The sequence below is a fragment of the Eubalaena glacialis genome, chromosome 10 (genome assembly GCF_028564815.1).
Source record: "Eubalaena glacialis isolate mEubGla1 chromosome 10, mEubGla1.1.hap2.+ XY, whole genome shotgun sequence".
NCBI classification, from domain to species: domain Eukaryota; kingdom Metazoa; phylum Chordata; class Mammalia; order Artiodactyla; family Balaenidae; genus Eubalaena; species Eubalaena glacialis.
This window is the reverse complement of record NC_083725.1, coordinates 14,448,730-14,466,997: the sequence shown is the minus strand read 5'-3', so window position 1 is coordinate 14,466,997 and position 18,268 is coordinate 14,448,730. Positions and strand designations below refer to the sequence as shown.

The following is an 18,268-nucleotide window of genomic DNA, read 5'->3' as shown; positions in this document are numbered from 1 at the left end:
GGATTAAGAGATTGTAGGAGAGAATGGAGAGTGAGGAGTTAGAAAAATAAGGAAATGAGAAAATAAAGTTTTTAAGTATGTGGTTGAGGGAAATTTTGCTAATCAGCACCTATTACTCTTGGAATTCAGAAGGGAATAGAGTGGTATAGGAATAGAGTGACAGAACGCTCATCCTTCTAGCTATAAACAGACGTAAGGCTGGCTAGAGTTGGGAGCACTGCAGGCACCAGGCAGTGGGGACAAATCAGGTGCATGCCCTTTTGTTACTATTTTGGCACCTCATCGTCTTAGTTTGTTTACAGTGAGTTTGTCAGGCCACCTGATCTAACCTGTTTTCCACCAGCAGTTAGTACTCTACCAAAACCTTTGGCCTCCTTTATTGAGCTTCACTTTTACTAAAGTCACCACAGTGAAGCAACTCTTGCTTCTTTTGTTTTTTAAGATTTTTTTTTTTTTTTTTTTTTTTTTTTAAATAATTTATTTGGCTGCGTCGGGTCTTAGTTGCGGCATACAGGATCTTCATTGCGGTGTGAGGGCTTCTCTCTAGTTGTGGTACACAGGCTCCAGAGCGTGCAGACTCAGTAGTTGCGGCACACAGGCTCTCTAGTTGTGGGGCACGGGCTCTAGAGCACGGGCTTAGTTGCCCCACAGCATGTGGGATCTTAGTTCCCCGAACAGGGATCGAACCCATGTCCCCTGCATTCAAAGGAGGATTCTTTTTTTTTTTTTTTTTTTAATAAATTTATTTATTTTATTTATTTATTTTTGGCTGCATTGGGTCTTCGTTGCTGCACACAGTCTTTCTCTAGTTGCGGCGAGTGGGGGCTACTCTTCATTGTGGTGCGTGGGCTTCTCATCGCAGTGGCTTCCCTTGTTACAGAGCATGGGCTCTAGGCGCGTGAGCTTTAGTAGTTGCAGCTCAGTAGTTGTGGCTCACGGACTCTAGAGCACAGGCTCAGTAGTTGTGGCTCACGGGCTTAGTTGCTCCACGGCATGTGGGATCTTCCCGGACCAAGACTCGAACCCGTGTCCCCTTCATTGGCAGGCAGATTCTCAACCACTGCGCCACCAGGGAAGCCCCCCGAAGGCATATTCTTAACCACTGGACCACCAGGGAAGTCCCACAACTCTTGCTTCTGCGAGTTTTGCCTGGACTTTTAGAGTTAACTGTTTTGTCAGTAGAGGAAAAAAGCAGATGCAGACTTGTGTGTAGCTTTTAATGAACAACCTACTTATATACCCCTTTAGCGTGAGTGCCATTCTGAGAAGCTCTTGTAAGTTGCTTTATAACAAATAAAAGGATACAATCAATAAGAAAAAAGTAACTCATTGGAAAAACAACAAAAGTTAGGAACAGGGACTTCCCTAGTGGTCCAGTGGTTAAGACTCCGCATGCTCCCAATGCAGGGGGCATGGGTTCAATGCCTGGTTGGGGAGCTAAGATCCCGCATGCCATGCCACACAGTGCGGGGAAAAAAAGTTAGAAATGATTTATATATGATAATCAAGTTACTTTAAAAATCCAGTCTCGGGCTTCTCAGGTGGTACAGTGGTTAAGAATCCGCCTGCCAATGCAGGGGACACAGGTTCGAGCCCTGGTCTGGGAAGATCCCACATGCTGCAGAGCAGCTAAGCCCGTGCGCCACAACTACTGAGCCTGTGCTCTAGAGCCCTTGAGCCACAACTACTAAAGCCCATGCGCCTAGAGCCCGTGCTCCACAACAAGAGACGCCACCACAGTAAGAAGCCTGCGCACCGCAACGAAGAGTAGCCCCTGCTCGCCTCAACTAGAGAAAAGCCCGCGTGCAGCAACAAAGACCCAGTGCAGCCAAAAAAAAAAAAATCCAGTCTCACTAATAATTAGAGAAATGCCCATTAAAAGAACAATTAGGATAGTTTTTAGTCTATGAAGTTTTGTTTTTTGTTTTTTTGGTTTCATTTATTTATTTATTTATTTATTTATGGCTGCGTTGGGTCTTCTTCGTTGCTGTGCGCAGGCTTTCTTTAGTTGCGGTGAGTGGGGACTACTCTTCATTGCAGTGCACAGGCTTCTCATTACGGTGGCTTCTCTTGTTGTAGAGCACGGGCTCTAGGCGCGCAGGCTTCAGTAGCTGTGGCACACAGGCTCAGTAGTTGTGGCTTGTGGGCTCTAGAGCGCAGGCTCAGTAGTTGTGGCGCACGGGCTTAGTTGCTCCGCGGCACGTGGGATCTTCCCGGACCAGGGCTCGAACCCGTGTCCCCTGCATTGGCAGGTGGATTCTTAACCACTGCGCCACCAGGGAAGCCCCAAGCCATATTTAATATAATTAAAGGCATACTGATCTATTGGGTAATTCTTTGCCCAGTAGGATTCTGTAGGGAAGATAGTGTTGCTACTATTGGCATTTTAGAATACAATTAATTATGAGTACAAAGAATAAAACTTTTGGTTTTTAAAATGTGGTAGATTTTATAACCAGGGATTTCAGAATTCTGTATTTAAAATGTTCCCTGATACAACTCAATAGCAAAAAAAACAAACAGTCCAATTTAAAAATGGGCACAGGATCTGAATAAACATTTTTCCAAAGATGACATACAGATGGCCAACAGGTACATTAAAAGGTGCTCAACATCACTAATCGATGAAAAAAAAAAACATCACTAATTGGGCAAATGTAAGTCAAAACCACCTCACACCTCTTAGAATGGCTATTATCAAAAAGACAAGAAATAACAAGTGTTGGCAAGGATGTGGAGAAAAGGGAATTCTTGTGCACTGTTGCTGGGATTGTAAATTGGTGCAGGCACTATGGAAAATAGAATGGAGGTTCCTAAAAAAAAAATAAATATAGAACTACCATATGATCCAGCAATTCCACTTCTGGGTATTTATCCAAAGAAAACAAAAACACTAATTCAAGAAGATATATGCACCCCCATGTTCATTGCATCAGTATACAATAACCAAGATGTGAAAACATCTTAAATGTCCATCCACGGATGAATAAAGAAAACGATGTAATTACACACACGCACACACACACGCACACACACACGAATATTATTCAGCCATAAATAAGAAAGAAATCTTGCCATTTGCAACAACAGGTGGACAGTGGTTGGACCTTGAGGGCGTTCTGCTGAGGGATATAAGTCAGAAAGACGAATACCATATGATCTCACTTATGTGGAATATTTAAAAAAAAAAAAAAACAAGCTGATAAATACTGAGAATAGATTGGTGGTTGCCAGAGGCTGGGCGGGGGGGGATGGGCAAAATAGGTGAAGGGTTTCAAAAGGTACAAATTTCCAGTTATAAAATAAAGAATCCATGGGGATGCAATGAACAGCATGGGGACTGTAGTTAACAATACTGTATTGTGTATTTCAAAGTTGTTAAAGTCGATCTTAATAATTCTTACCACAAGAAAAAAATTTGTAGCTATGTATGGTGACAGACGTTAACTAGATTTATTGTAGTGATCATTTAACAATATATATAAATGTCGAATCATTATGTTGTGCACCTGAAACTAATATGTCAATGATACCTTAATTTAAAAAAAAAAAGATGTTGCCTGACTTGAGATGTTCACTAATTAGATAGTTAACTTGTTTAACACTCAAAATTATCCTCCTCTTGGTTACATTTATCATGTGTACTTGGTTTTCTCTTAAAGAGAGCATTGTAACTGTTAATGACTTACATTTTCTGGCAGATGAACTCCCAGCCAGCCCAGATGACTCAGATAATAGTGTGTCAGAGAGCCTGGATGAATTTGATTACTCTGTGGCTGAGATTAGCCGCTCATTCCGTTCACAGCAGGAAATATGTGAGCAACTCAACATCAATCACATGATCCAAAGGATCTTCCTCATCACTCTGGACAACAGTGAGTTACGTATTTGCAGCCAGTGTGTTTATTACTCTGCCCTTCCTGCTTGGGCTAGGGACTTGCTCCTAGAAACTTATTGTATCTGATGGTTAAACAAACCCATCATACTCCCTGGAACACAGGGTTTATATTTCAAGGAAGCTTTTAATGTGACCTAAAGCAGAATTTTGACACAGATACAACTTTCATTTTTATTTTGATACTGACTGGGCCATGTAGCTACTGCCTTTACTACCTTAAAAGGGAAATGGGAAAGGTAGCTAAATCCATTTTCTTCTCAGAGGTGACCTAAACATTTAGATGAAAGTCCCAAGAAGGGTCAGATAGTGTTTCCCCTCTGTGCCCTATCTGTAGTTAAACCCCAGAATTAGTGCTGATGTCTGGGATTTACTCTTTAAATGTCATGGTGTTAGGTTTATAACAAAGCACATACTCTTGAGGGGTAAAAAAGATTTAAATCTTTAGATACTGCTCTGTGTGTCAAGATCATTCTGATATTACCTGAGTCAAACTTGGGGTTCAAGAGAAATGCCATCAAGATCAGTTGTCTGTATAAGACAGAAGCATTATCCTTAACCTACCAGATTAAAACCATTTCCCAGGTGACCCAAGCCTGAAAAGTGGGAATGGCATCCCCAGCCGTTGTGTGTATTTGGAAGAAATGGCAGTAGACCTGGAAGATCAAGACTGGCTTGATATGAACAACGTAGAGCAGGTACCATTCTTAACATTCCTTACATGTGCCTTCAGCAAAAATTAGCCTTGCAGCTGAACTCTGCTTACCTTTCTCCAACCATGGCTTTGCTTAGCTCCATCTCTTACATTGTTTGTGGTGTTCCTCTTTTGGAATCTTCTCATCTACCGTGGTCCCATGTCCAAATCTACCCATCCTTTAAGACCTAGTTAAAATGCCATCCTGTTTACAAAGTTTTGCCAAGTAGGAGTTATTTTCTCCTCTGGGCTCCGGCAGTAATCTCCATGCATCTCTTATGGGAATTGTCTCTTTCTGTCTCATTTCTTAGCTTCTTTATGAACCTGTCTTCTCTCTCCCGTAGACACTAATTTATCAAGGCCAAGGTCCATCTCTTTTTTTATATCTTTTCCAAAATCAAAACAATGCATTTTACCTTACAGGTGCCTAATTAACATTAAAGGAATAAAAGTTTGATAGGGAAGACTTGACAACTTGTAGTTTAACTTTATAATTGGGTTGGCCAAAAAGTTCGTTCGGGTTTTTCCGTACGATGGTATGGGAAAACCCAAACGAACTTTTTGGCCAACCCAGTACATTTAAACTGTGTTTATATAAGTCTGAGTGAGGTCAGCAGTGATGCAGAGTAGTAGATTTCACATACGAGTTTAATCTCCAATTCTCCACACCATTCAACAAATATTCTTTTAATGCTTACTCTGTGCTAGGGGCTATGCTAGACACTTAAGCTTGCTTTAGGATAACTACATAAACAACTAGATTTGTATATGTAATACTTTCTAAAGTAATGATTCACTGAGCCCTTTTTTCCCCATTTGTTCTGTGTTCTGTGATTCTCATAATAACCTGTGTCAAAATTATCTTTTATATCTTGATGTTCTAAAATAAACTTTGCAGTGGTCAGGGGAGATAAATTAGGAGTTTGGGATTAAGAGATACACACTACTACATATAAAATAGATAAACAACAGGGACCAACTATATAGCACAGGGAACTATATTCAATATCTTATAATAACCTATAATGGAAAAGAATCTGAAAAAGAATAGCTATATATGTGTGTGTAACTGAATCACTTTGCTGAACACTTGAAACTAACACAACATTGTAAATCAACTATACTTCAATAAAAAATACATCAAAAAAATTTAAAAATAAATTAACTTTGCAATGATTTAGTATTTTTGTTTATTTGTTTTTCTTAATAGGCCGTCTTCACTCGCTTATTACTTCAAGATCCAGGCAACCACTTGATTAACATGACCTCTTCTACAACGTTGAATCTCTCTGCTGATCGAGATGCAGGGGAGAGGCACATTTTTTGTTACCTTTATTCCTGTTTCCAAAGAGCCAAGGAAGAGGTAAAAGAATAATCCCTATTGAGTACTCCATTGTCCTCTTGGGTATGACTTTAACACATAAGCCAGAGAGTTGGATCAATGTCTTTTTTTTTTTTTTTGGCTGTGCCATGCAGTATGCGGGATCTTCCCCCAACCAAGGATCGAACCCATACCCCCTGCAGTGGAAGCACAGAGTCTTAACCACTGGATCACCAGGGAAGTCCCAAGATCAGTGTCTATTATATCAATTTATATACATCATATTATATGTGGAACTGGATATCAGAGGCACTGTTAGTTTATCTTCTAAAGTTTTAGTCTCTCCTTTCTGTGGCTTGGGGTCTACCCCTTTCCCCAATTAACAAGTGCCTCCTATTATTCTCTCTACAAACGTCTTAATATATCACACCCTTATTAAAAAACGGTCTGATAAATTCATTTCCACTAAGGTGTATATAACAGAGTAGACTAAGCTTGATCACTTCCAGCATTAGAATTTCTAACAGGTGATCCTTAAACCAAAGAATGAACTCTCATGGCTTTTCAAGCACCCACAGGAAAGCACTACTGTTTTGGGACACAGTGTCTTTTCCCTTCTATTTGCTATATCTGTCCTTGTGCCAGGTCACAGAGCTAGCCTCTTCCCTCTGTTCATTGCTGTTTCCAGATTACCAAAGTTCCAGAGAATCTGCTACCCTTTGCAGTGCAGTGCAGGAACCTCACTGTGTCCAATACCCGAACAGTTCTCCTCACCCCAGAGATCTATGTTGACCAAAACATCCACGAGCAACTGGTAGATTTGATGTTGGAAGCCATCCTAGGAGGCCGTGAGTACATAAGCAACATCTGTGAGCTTCTACATTTGATTTCCAAGTGTAACATTCCTCTGATAGCATTAGAAAGCCTCAGAGCCACTATGGTTCCAGCGTAAATTAAGGAAGAGAGCTCACACCTTGACCTTTGAGGTTGAATACCAATAAAATTATCAAAAGTATCAGAAGAGTAAAGAGCTGTGTGTAAAGGCGTCTAAAAATTCTTATGGCCTCCTCTCTCTCTCTTTTGTCTTCTGTCAGATTTTGAAGGTGTAGCTGAGTTTCTGGATGAGGTCATCGAAGCCTTGATACTGGATGAGGAAGTTCGAACATTTCCAGAAGTCATGATTCCAGTGTTTGATATTTTATTGGGCCGAATAAAAGATCTAGAACTCTGCCAGATCCTGTTGTACGCATATCTGGACATTCTTCTGTATTTCACTAGGCAAAAGGATATGGCAAAGGTAGGTCTGAAAGCTCATATGTATTCAGTTGAGTTGGAAGCTTAATACTCTACGCTTCCCTATCCTGAGGGCAGTGTAATATTGCCTATGGAATAAGAGAAAGATACATTGGTTGTTGTATAGTCTTAACTCTTTGAGGCCCCCTCATCCCATCATTTATCTCATCATACAGACAAATAACTAGGCTTGTCTTCTCCTACAGGTTTTTGTAGAATACATTCAGCCCAAGGATCCTAGTAATGGGCAGATGTACCAGAAGACCTTGCTGGGAGTAATCCTGAATATCTCCTGCTTATTAAAGACTCCGGGTGTAGTAGAAAATCATGGCTACTTCCTGAATCCATCTCGTTCCAGTCCCCAGGAGATCAAAGTACAAGAGGCCAACATTCATCAGGTGGAGCTGTTTGCCGGTGTATCCCAGCCCCCTGATCTTAGATTAAGTATCGTTTCCTCAGAAAGCAGATGCAGATAAGGCTGCTTGAGCCTCTTTGGGAAAGCAGATCAATCTGGTTGGCTCTCTACCGTAATCATGTCCAGAAATGGCCCTCTTTTTAGCAGGCGCTAAGAGCAGGGGACAAACCTTTGTGTGGTTGAAGAGTAAGCTGCTGCTCTTCTTTGCCCTGTGCGGTAGCACAGCTACCTGCTCTCAATCCTCGTTTTTCTCACCAAGCTATTTCTTATAACTTTAGCTCCTAAAATCTTCTGACTGAACTCCAGCTTAAAAGCCAAATTGTTTTCCCTTTCCTCCTTCTACTTATGTCCTCTCTTTTTGGGCTTCTTAGCATAAATTATGGTAGAAGTCTGGCCAACATATGGCAGTAAATGGTTGAATTGGGGGCAGTTTAAATCTCCCGTCATCACAACTTTCTAAAGCAGGGGTTGGCAAATTATACCAGTGGCCAAATCCAGCCTGCCGCCCGTTTTTGTAAATAGTTTTATTGAACCCAGCCATGCCCCTGTGTATATGTATTGTTTATGGCTTGATTTCATGCCACAGTGGTAGAGTTGAATAGTTGCTACAGAGACCATATGGCATGCAAAGCCAAAAATATTTATCATCTGGCCCTCTGCAGAAGAAGTTTACCACCCCCTACTCTAAAGCTGTGTAAATGCTACTTGCAGTTGGACAGCTCATCAGGAAATCTCTTAAAAGTTCCCAGAAAAAAAAAAATTTTTTTTTTAATCAGAAATGGTGGCGTAAGGCACAGGGAGAGTGAGGGAGAAGATTAGGGTTCGTGTATTTTTGGAAATTGCCAGTGGCTAAGATTTGAGAGTAACAAATATTAGGATTGTGAAACTGGAATGTTCTGTGGTTGTGTTTTCTGGTTAAACAGTTCATGGCTCGGTTCCATGAAAAGATCTACCAGATGTTGAAGAACTTACTCCAGCTCTCTCCAGAAACCAAACACTGTATCTTGTCCTGGCTTGGAAACTGTTTGCATGCAAATGCAGGCCGCACCAAGATTTGGGCCAATCAGATGCCAGAAATCTTCTTCCAAATGTATGCCTCGGATGCCTTCTTTCTGAATCTGGGTGCTGCTCTCCTGAAGTTGTGCCAGCCATTTTGCAAACCCAGATCCTCTCGGCTCCTCACCTTTAATCCCACTTACTGTGCCCTGAAGGAGTTGAATGATGAAGAACGAAAAATAAAAAATGTACACATGAGAGGTAAGGGGGAGCTGGTCTTCTCAAAACTGTGTGTGCGTAACATCTAAGCCATTCACTTCTATATCCTTTTTCACAGAGGTCCCTCTTTATCAAAGAAGATGAGGCAAAAAGAAAAGCTATTACGAGTTTTAAAAAGACAAACTTTTTAAAACTTATTTTTTAGATGTTGTCCTTTAATGAGACCTTCTGTCTGAATTTGGCAGACTTGGATATTCGCTCATTCATTCATTCTTTATGAAAATGAATAAAGTACAGTCCCTGCCCTTTTTGAACTCAGAGTCTCCACGGGAAGGCAGATATGTTAACAGATCATCATAATATGGTCTAGGGCTAATCTACAGGAGCACAGAGGAGGGAGTAAATGATTAATTCTACAGAAGCTGGAGGTCTTCATAGCTGAGTCCTGAAAAATGAGTTGGGTTTATCAAGCAAAGGAGCAAAGGAGGCCCTTTATATAGAGGGAAAAACAAGTATGAAGGTACACAGCTGTGTAATGTCTTAACTAAGGAACAGTGAGAAGCTCAATGTGGCTGGAACAAGGGGTAGGTGGGGCAAGGGGTATGGGAATTGGCAGGAAATATTAGCCTAGGGAGGAAGAATATTGGGGAAAACTCAAACAATACAGAGAAGTGAAAAGAAGAAGGTAAATCACTCTTAATTCTACCACTCAAAATGAATCACTCAATCTTGATGTATTTCCTCCCAGTTTTATAACTCTTCTAATTATAAAAGTAACACATGCTCAAAAGCAAATAATCTTAAATACAGAAAAGCACAGAATAGATACAAATGATCTATTATCTATCCCCTGGAAAAATCTACAGTGCTATCATTCCTTTTAATTGTTGGTGATTTCATGATCAAACTAAAGAGATTTAACTGCATTTCTATAAACTGAGAAGCCAAATTACATTTTTAGACAAGAGAGTAGGAATGTGAGAAGATTTGTTTTTAAGAAGGTATTACTTAATTCACTGATAGCAGGATGGAAGTTGAACTAGAATAAGGGGACACTGGACCCAAGATAGATGTCTATGGCAAGCCATTTACTCTTCCTTTTAATTTCTTCGAGGTTTGGACAAAGAAACCTGTTTGATCCCAGCTGTGCGGGAGCCAGAGTTTCCCCAGAACTACAACCTTGTAACAGAAAACCTTGTCCTGACAGAGTACACCTTGTACTTGGGATTTCACAGGTAAGTCCTCTGATGTCATTAAGAAAGAACTGCTTGGTTGTGTTGATAACCAGAAGGTTGAAAGTGCGTCTTACAGATAACAATCTCAGTTTATTCTGAAGGCTGACATTAGGATCTAGTAGGAAAAGGGCATTATATGCATTTATTTGTGTCTACATGAAGTGGCTTTATCCATATAACTTGAATTTATTTTTAATTTTTGACCTGTTAAACTTTTTAAAATTAAAGATACACTAGTATTTTTCTCTAAACTTGCGAATTTTTAAATCACCATCTTCCTTTTGTCATCTGCTAAAGTGGAATTGTTTTAACATTTCACATTCTGCTCTTGAATTTTCATTACTTATTACTCCTGATGAAAAAAGAGAAAGCTTTTACGCTATGGTATAGAGACAAAATTGACAAAATTAAATGTTTATAAGGTATTTCAATAAGATCAGTAGGAACATAAAAATCTATGTTTCAAAGATAAGGAGGATTCTGGAAGTGTGAAGATTTGCGAGCTAAAGTGTATGACTTCCAAAAATGGTCTGGTTCTGGCTAACCGTATGTTATTCTATGATTTTTTTTTCCCTCTGATTTAGCTGATTGTGACAAGTATAAATAAGGGGAGAAAATAGCTACTCACTCACAGTCTATAGGAAGGTATATTGAGGACAGCAATTTTTAATGCCTTTTCGGCATACTTAAACTGACACAGCATTTTTCAAAACTCAGCAAATTTTTGGAAAAATGAAATTATATCTTTATTAGAGACATTTTCTATCCCTATCATTGACATTTTAAGTGAGACAATAGATAACAATTTAGCATGTGTTTAACCTGTTCAACCACCTAGATTCAAACACAAAAATGAATGTCATCTAGTTTCCCAGTATTGACTAGCTAACCCTAGACGTTATCCACAAGGCCAAGGATGACTTTGGACTGTACACATAGACACAACTATCTATAACATTGAATTATGGGTCTTCCTTTCATTAGAGAACACTTGGCTGACCCTTCGGGAAGAATCATTTAATTTTATATTGAGCATCAGAGGACTGGAAGCTGCTCTTAGGCTGCATCATAGGTGGCTGCTGGTTGATATGTGGTCATTAGTAATCTAGACTCCTTTCTCACCAGCTTTAGTTCTCTACTAACCATGGAAAGACTGTCCATATAACCACATCCAGGTACAATCATTGCACTTGTGTGGTGTCAAACTCTCCTGCTGGGCTTCTTGTACTTTGCCTGATCATTATACATTGTACATAATAAAAGCCCAATCTACACCCTGCTCAACCGAGCCATTCTATGGATGGTGCATTTCAGCCGAAGACAATCTATGTAATTAGATTCAATTCTTGAATACTTGGTAACGTTTTCCCGGTGCTATGCCCCCACCTCTGTCCTGTCAATAACTTCTGTGATTGCCTTCTGTGTCATCACAACTGCAGCTCCCTACATCCTAAAAGGGAATAATAGAATAAATAAGTGAGGATTTGGTTTTCAAAAATGGTCTGTAAGGGAGGATGGGAGGGAGGTGCAAGAGGGAGGGGATATGGGGATATATGTATACGTATAGCTGATTCACTTTGCTATACAGCAGAAATTAACATTGTAAAGCAATTATACTCCAATAAAGATGTTAAAATTTAAAAAAAAAAATGGTCTGTACTCAACTGTCCCTCTATGAGCCTCCTGACCCAGTGTTTTCTGCTTTCTTGGGGGCAGGTTGCATGATCAGATGGTAAAAATCAACCAAAATCTGCATCGGCTGCAGGTAGCCTGGCGGGATGCTCAGCAAAGTTCTAGCCCTGCTGCTGACAACCTCCGTGAGCAGTTTGAACGACTGATGACCATCTATCTTTCTACTAAGACTGCCATGACTGAGCCGCAAATGCTGCAAAACTGCCTAAATTTGCAGGTGTCCATGGCTGTTCTCCTAGTTCAACTGGCCATAGGCAATGAGGGCTCACAGCCGATAGAGCTAACTTTTCCTTTGCCAGATGGCTACAGTTCTTTGGCTTACGTGCCAGGTAAGCAGGCTCTCCCTTGGGAGCTTCCTATTTATAGCCATCTAAGTTTAACTGGGTCACGTTGGAAGTTTAATCCTCAAAATATCCTTCCTTAGTTATCATTCAGCTGTTTTTGGAGAAACAGCTCAAACTTGTAGGTAGTGTCTGTTGGTTGAAGCCTGGGGGAACTGACAGCTTGTTCCTCAGCATTGTGTCGCCACTGCTGTGCAGATAAGAAAATAGTCTTCAAAGGATGAAGTGCGGTCAGGGTTTTCAGAGCTGTTAGTTTCTATCATTACTATTGTTTGTCGTTCAACTTACAAATTTATCTGTCTAACCCACCCCCCTGTGCTATTCTTTCGAAAAAAGAAATCATCTCCTCTCGGTTAACCCAGAAGTGAGATTGTGTATGTATGTATGTTGGTGAGGGGTCGGCAGAAACTGTCCGTCAAAATCAGGTTACATGTTCTTGATCACTGTACCGGTCATCTATTGCTGAGTCACAGATCACCCCAAAACATAGCAACTTAACACAACAAACATTATCACACACAGTTTCCACGGGTCAGTGATCCAGGAGTAGCTTAGCTGCAAGGTTCTGACTCTGGCCTCTCGCGAGGTTGCAGCCAGGCTGCCCACCAGTGCCATGGGGATCTGAAGACTCCACCAGAGCTGGAGGATCTGCTTACGAGCCTAGTCGTGTGGTTGTTGGCAAACCTCAGTTGCTTCCTGGCTTCTTTTCCAGGCCACCCAGGACTCTCCTTAGTACTGCTAATGGTATGGCAGGTGGCTTCCCTCAGAGCAGGGAACCAAAATGGAAGCTGTAGGCTTTTATAACCTAATTACGGAAATGACATGCCATCACTTGTGTGTGCCCCATAGTGTGTCTTCTACCCTGGAATAGTGTAGGAGGAGGTATACAAGGGCATAAATACTAGAAGGCAAGGACCAGTGGAGGACCCCAGAGAGTGAAGACCATAGTCATCTAACGTATTCATTTCTATTCAAGATTCTTTTTCATCTCAAGGGTTATTTTAACGCACAGTTAACCTTGAGTGTGGAAGTATATGTCTATCAGTATACTTTCTTAAACTGCACTGGTGTGTTAACATTTTATGTCTCTACTATTCTGTTTACTTGGATAAAAATAAAAATTGACTTACATTCAAAGGAGATTCTATATTAATTTATCGTCATTTCTAGTACCTACAAGACATTTGGGGTTTTTTTAACCTTCACTAAGTAGAGTAAAAGGGAGGAATTTAAATATTGCATAATACAGAGAGTCAGATGTTTGGCTAATTCCAGTGAATATTTTCTTTCTCAGAATTTTTTGCAGATAACTTGGGTGATTTCCTCATTTTTCTCCGCCGCTTTGCCGATGACATCTTGGAGACATCAGCAGATTCCCTGGAACATGTCCTTCATTTTATCACCATTTTCACTGGAAGCATAGAAAGGTGAAGTGCTGAAAGCGTGGCTCTGTCACAGTTTAGAGCTGCAAAACATTCAGAAGACTTCTAAACCAAGAAATAAACAAGCCTGAATCATAAGGGGTTGCCTTCAGAAGTTGTGTTAACATTAATGAATCACCTGACTATCCTTATGGGTAGCCCAAAATCCCACACTTGAGAGGCATAATAAACAAAGGACTTTGCCCACAGAGAATTTGAACCTGCATATAAGGTACCTGATGGGAATTTCATTGCTAGTCCCTGGTTAAAATAGTTACCTTAATGCCAGAGACCTTGCCAGGTGCTAATGATCTTCTAGTGTATGATAGCAAAGTTTGCTCTTAAAATTCTGAGTTGGATGAGCAGTAAACTTGGGTAAATGCTCTCTGATCTCAAGTCTTACCATTCATAGCTTCTAGTCCTCCTTCCCAAAGGAAGATGCTCACTGACCTGTGGAGTTGCTTCTCTGATTTTTTGGTGGTAGGCCAAAGGAAACAGTACGTACGTAAGTGAGAATTTGCTGCACAAAGAAGAGATCCACAATCCCCTGAGCCGTGTCAGTGAGACATAGGTAGAAGCCAGTCCTTCACTGAACTGAGCAGACCTAATGAAAAATCATAAGTCAACAAGTATTAGGCACACATGGTATGCATTATAAGTAACGTGGAATAATAATATCCTGGCCCTTAGCCTCAGAAAGCTTGGAAAGGCAAGTTTATCCCAGATGAAGCTGTCAGAGAATAGTAAATAGTAAGTCATGCATTGTTATAGAGAAGTAAACAGAATGGCGGAGCATTAAATAGAAACTTAAGTACTCACCCTCGTAACTGGTAAGCTGTGATCTTAAAGAGCTGAATGGTACACTCTGCATATCCCCCAGAAATTGACCGACTTAAAACTGCGGAGTCGTGTTTTCTCCTGTAACTCTCTGTACAGATGATATATGATGTTTTGACTCCTCGTATGGAGAGAATAGTTATAAGTTTGGGAGTCAAATTTTCTGCCTGCTCAGTTTGCTTTCTGCCCTATTCATAGGATGAAGAATCCCCACCTAAGGGCCAAACTCGCTGAGGTGCTGGAAGCAGTGATGCCCCACATGGATCAGACCCCAAATCCCTTGGTATCCAGTGTGTTCCACCGGAAACGTGTGTTCTGCAACTTTCCCTATGCATCCCACCTTGCAGAAGCTCTAATCAAGGTCTTTGTGGACATTGAGTTTACAGGTAAAGCAGTCTAGAACCAAGAAACTGATACATCACTGATCAGTTTTTAAATGTCAGGAAAATATCATAAGTCATCATTTATTGAATACCTACCATGTGCTACCCTTGATGCTAAGTGCTTTCTTCACATTGTTTACTTAATCTGTTGCCATCTGGAAAGTTTTACTCTATTATCCCCATTTACCTATGAAGACATGGATGCTCAAAAAGATTAAATTATTTGTTTATGTCATACACTAAGTGGTAGAATCAGGTCTCTCTCACCTTAAAAAAGAAAAACGCATACTGTTAACAACTTTACTATAATTTTTGATAGAATCATACTCAAATAAATTAGTCTGTCCAGTTAAAACCCCGGGTCTTTATTTTTCTCTGCCTCAAAATTACAGAATGGTGGATAATGAGACAATGTGCTGATTGAGATATTCTTTTGTCTTATCCAGACGGTCTAACTCTCGTACAGTTTAATTGTTAGATTAAGAATAACAGCAGGCAGCATTCCCTTTCTCTCATGCCCTTTTGAGCTGTAACCCTGAGATGCTATGTCTGAGTAAACAGTACCCGCTCTCAACGAGTAAACAAGATATGCAAAGCAGTTACTTAAGACCCCTTTTAAAGGGGATGTCCTACCAGCCAGTGATAAATACAGTTAACATTAAAGAGACATTTAACACTTTACTGACTGTTTTTCCATATTTGAATTTTGACTTTGTTACTTGCTTACCTCCGAGACTTAGTTTCCTCATTTGTAAAAGGGGTTGAAGTGATGGTTGAGGCAGTGTATGTAAATCTTTATAATATATAAGAAGTTGCACAATAAATCATTGCAGTTATCTCATTATACAGCCACTACGACCCTTTGGTTGTAATAATAGAGGGTGTATTATAATTCCTGTTTTATTTTCTGAGGAAGTGGGAGTTGAGAAAGAGTAAGAGACTTGCATTAAGTGGAGCCAGAAGGAAAACCTAAGTCTCCTGACTCCAAATCCCATGCCCCTCCTTTATTATATGACCCAACCTGTAGCGCTCTGGTGGTACTTCTGGCATGTCAAAAGCAGTATAAGCCTCAGATTTTTAGCTCCTGGCCTGATTTTTCAGAGTAATCAAGAACCAGTTGGCCCCACAGTTGGGATGTTATCCATGAAGAATGTGGGGATTACATTTAGTAGCCCATTCTGCACATGGCTGGCACTGCCACAATGGCCAGCTCAGAGGCCTCATTCAAAGTCTGATAAGTAGTCTACGTTTGGATATGGAAGCATTTGTTTCCCTTGGCTTTTATTTTGCAGCTCAGTCCTCGTCCTTTTCTGAGTACTGTATCGTTTATATGTCTCCCTCTTGTTCTGTCGGTAAGGAGATAAGCAAACACTTGGTTATGACTCTAGGCCTTCATAAACTCCCACGGCAGGTCTTGCCGGTAGCCTTGACACATTCAGAATTTTTATAAAATGGCTACACATAAACATAAGCTCTTGCCTTTTCTCTAATAGCACCACCTTTGCTGATGTTTTGCTCTTACCTTACTGCAGGAGACCCCCATCAGTTTGAGCAGAAGTTTAATTACCGCCGCCCCATGTATCCCATCCTCAGGTACATGTGGGGGACAGATGCCTATCGAGAGAGCATTAAGGTGAGAATGTTTTTGGTGAAACCAAAGTTGAGTTATCTGAGTGTTGCTCCACATAAGCCCCAATGGGTTGTGATTCGGTACTAAAATGGTTTTTTCTTGGGCTGGGACTTACAGGATTTGGCTGACTATGCCTCTAAGAATTTAGAAGCCATGAATCCCCCACTTTTCCTCCGCTTTCTTAACCTGCTAATGAACGATGCCATCTTCCTTTTGGATGAAGCCATACAGGTAAACAAACAAACAAACAAACAAACAGATTTAACTGCCTTTATACTGTCATACATACTTTTTACCTCTTAGTCATAATAGAGCAATCCTTATGCTAGCAACCCCCTAGTACCAGTCTTGGACACCAAAAATTTGCAAGTAGTAATGTACCACCAACCTTGCCCTTGTAGAGTCTGATAGGTATTGTTCCATTAGAGACCAAGACCAAGGGCCTTATGAGCTAGGATGATATTTTGGCAGGGAGTGGGAAAGAAAGTGTGAAAGGCCAAACTAAGGTACACTGGCAGAACTAATCAGTCTAGCACTACAGAAAGAAATCACAGGATCTTCATTCAGTTAGTGACTTTCAACTTTCTTCCATCCCAAGACATTAGTAACAGTGACTGACCAAGGCAATGATTCTTAGCCCTCTTTCCTAAAACCTTCTGACTTTTATACCACTATTTGAAAAAAAATCTCTGGTTTGGGTTATTTTTTCACATAAAGACTCCAAGTCATCAGTACTCTTCATCTGTCCACTGCCTCGCAAATCTTTAGCTATATCTGAAACATGAGTTTTACAAAGTATACACCTGGGGGCCTCTCAGTTCCTTCAGCTTAACCATCCCTTGTGGAGCTGCTTATTGCTCCTATAAAAACTTCCCTTGGGGCTTCCCTGGTGGCGCAGTGGTTGAGAGTCTGCCTGCCAATGCAGGGGACATGGGTTCGAGCCCTGGTCTGGGAAGATCCCACATGCCACGGAGCAACTAGGCCCGTGAGCCACAATTACTGAGCCTGCGCGTCTGGAGCTTGTGCTCCGCAACAAGAGAGGCCGCAATAGTGAGAGGCCGGCGCACCGCGATGAAGAGTGGCCCCCACTTGCCGTAACTAGAGAAAGCCCTCGCACAGAAACGAAGACCCAACACAGCCATAGATAGATAGATAAGATAGATAGATAGATAGATAGATAGCTCGATCATCACATTTAAAAAAAAAAAAAACTTCCCTTATCTGCGATAGGTGTAAGATAGGGCAGTGACCCAAAGGGAGACAAAGCAGGTAAATCATGAGGGTAGCCTGTTGGATAGCCCACACACTCCTCGTATTGATTAGCAATCTTCCAGTAGCTTGTATTTAATTTGTGAGAAAATGTTCCTGCTTTGTTCATAATCCCATACTTGAAGATTTTAGATCTGTTGCCTTAGAAAACAAGTCCTGTAATAAATAGACCTTTCTAAGCAAGGGCTATGTGACAGAATGACACAGACGGCGTTTTCATGGGACTGTAAGTTTAACATGCTTGCTACAACAGCAAGAATGGTGAGAGGTAGAGGGTTTTAAATATTTATGGTTCTCCTTCCAGACATTTTTGCATATTTGATAGAGCTTTGTTTTTTGATAAGCAGTTTTGGGGGGTGGTTTTTTTTTTTCCATCTTTCACCATTTTTTTCCCTATAGCCTGATTGCTTTTACCAATATTTCATATACTATTTATCCTCGTTTCTATTTCATAGACTATAGTATTTCCAGGGGAATTACCCATAAGTCTACCCAGGCTGAAACAATTTTTCCCACAATTTCTTTTTTATCTTTTTTTGTCTTTTTTTTCGTCTTTTTTTTAAGTCTGTGCCTTGCGGCATGCAGGATTCTTAGTTCCCCGACCAGGGATCGAACCCATGTCCCCTG

At 40.7% G+C, this 18,268-nt stretch overlaps 1 protein-coding gene across 1 annotated transcript in view; it reads left to right on the top strand.

Annotated features, from left to right (window-relative positions):
* Nucleotides 1-18,268, top strand: part of UBE4A (ubiquitination factor E4A) — a 34,777-nt gene that overhangs the window by 6,675 nt on the left and 9,834 nt on the right. Inside the window, exons 3-15 of the mRNA XM_061203519.1 lie at nucleotides 3,702-3,875; nucleotides 4,481-4,593; nucleotides 5,800-5,952; nucleotides 6,599-6,758; nucleotides 7,005-7,207; nucleotides 7,410-7,601; nucleotides 8,542-8,875; nucleotides 9,948-10,068; nucleotides 11,785-12,089; nucleotides 13,396-13,528; nucleotides 14,558-14,745; nucleotides 16,275-16,375; nucleotides 16,490-16,603. Coding sequence (XP_061059502.1) covers nucleotides 3,702-3,875; nucleotides 4,481-4,593; nucleotides 5,800-5,952; nucleotides 6,599-6,758; nucleotides 7,005-7,207; nucleotides 7,410-7,601; nucleotides 8,542-8,875; nucleotides 9,948-10,068; nucleotides 11,785-12,089; nucleotides 13,396-13,528; nucleotides 14,558-14,745; nucleotides 16,275-16,375; nucleotides 16,490-16,603 — 2,291 coding nt within the window. The remainder of the gene's footprint in view (nucleotides 1-3,701; nucleotides 3,876-4,480; nucleotides 4,594-5,799; nucleotides 5,953-6,598; nucleotides 6,759-7,004; nucleotides 7,208-7,409; nucleotides 7,602-8,541; nucleotides 8,876-9,947; nucleotides 10,069-11,784; nucleotides 12,090-13,395; nucleotides 13,529-14,557; nucleotides 14,746-16,274; nucleotides 16,376-16,489; nucleotides 16,604-18,268) is intronic.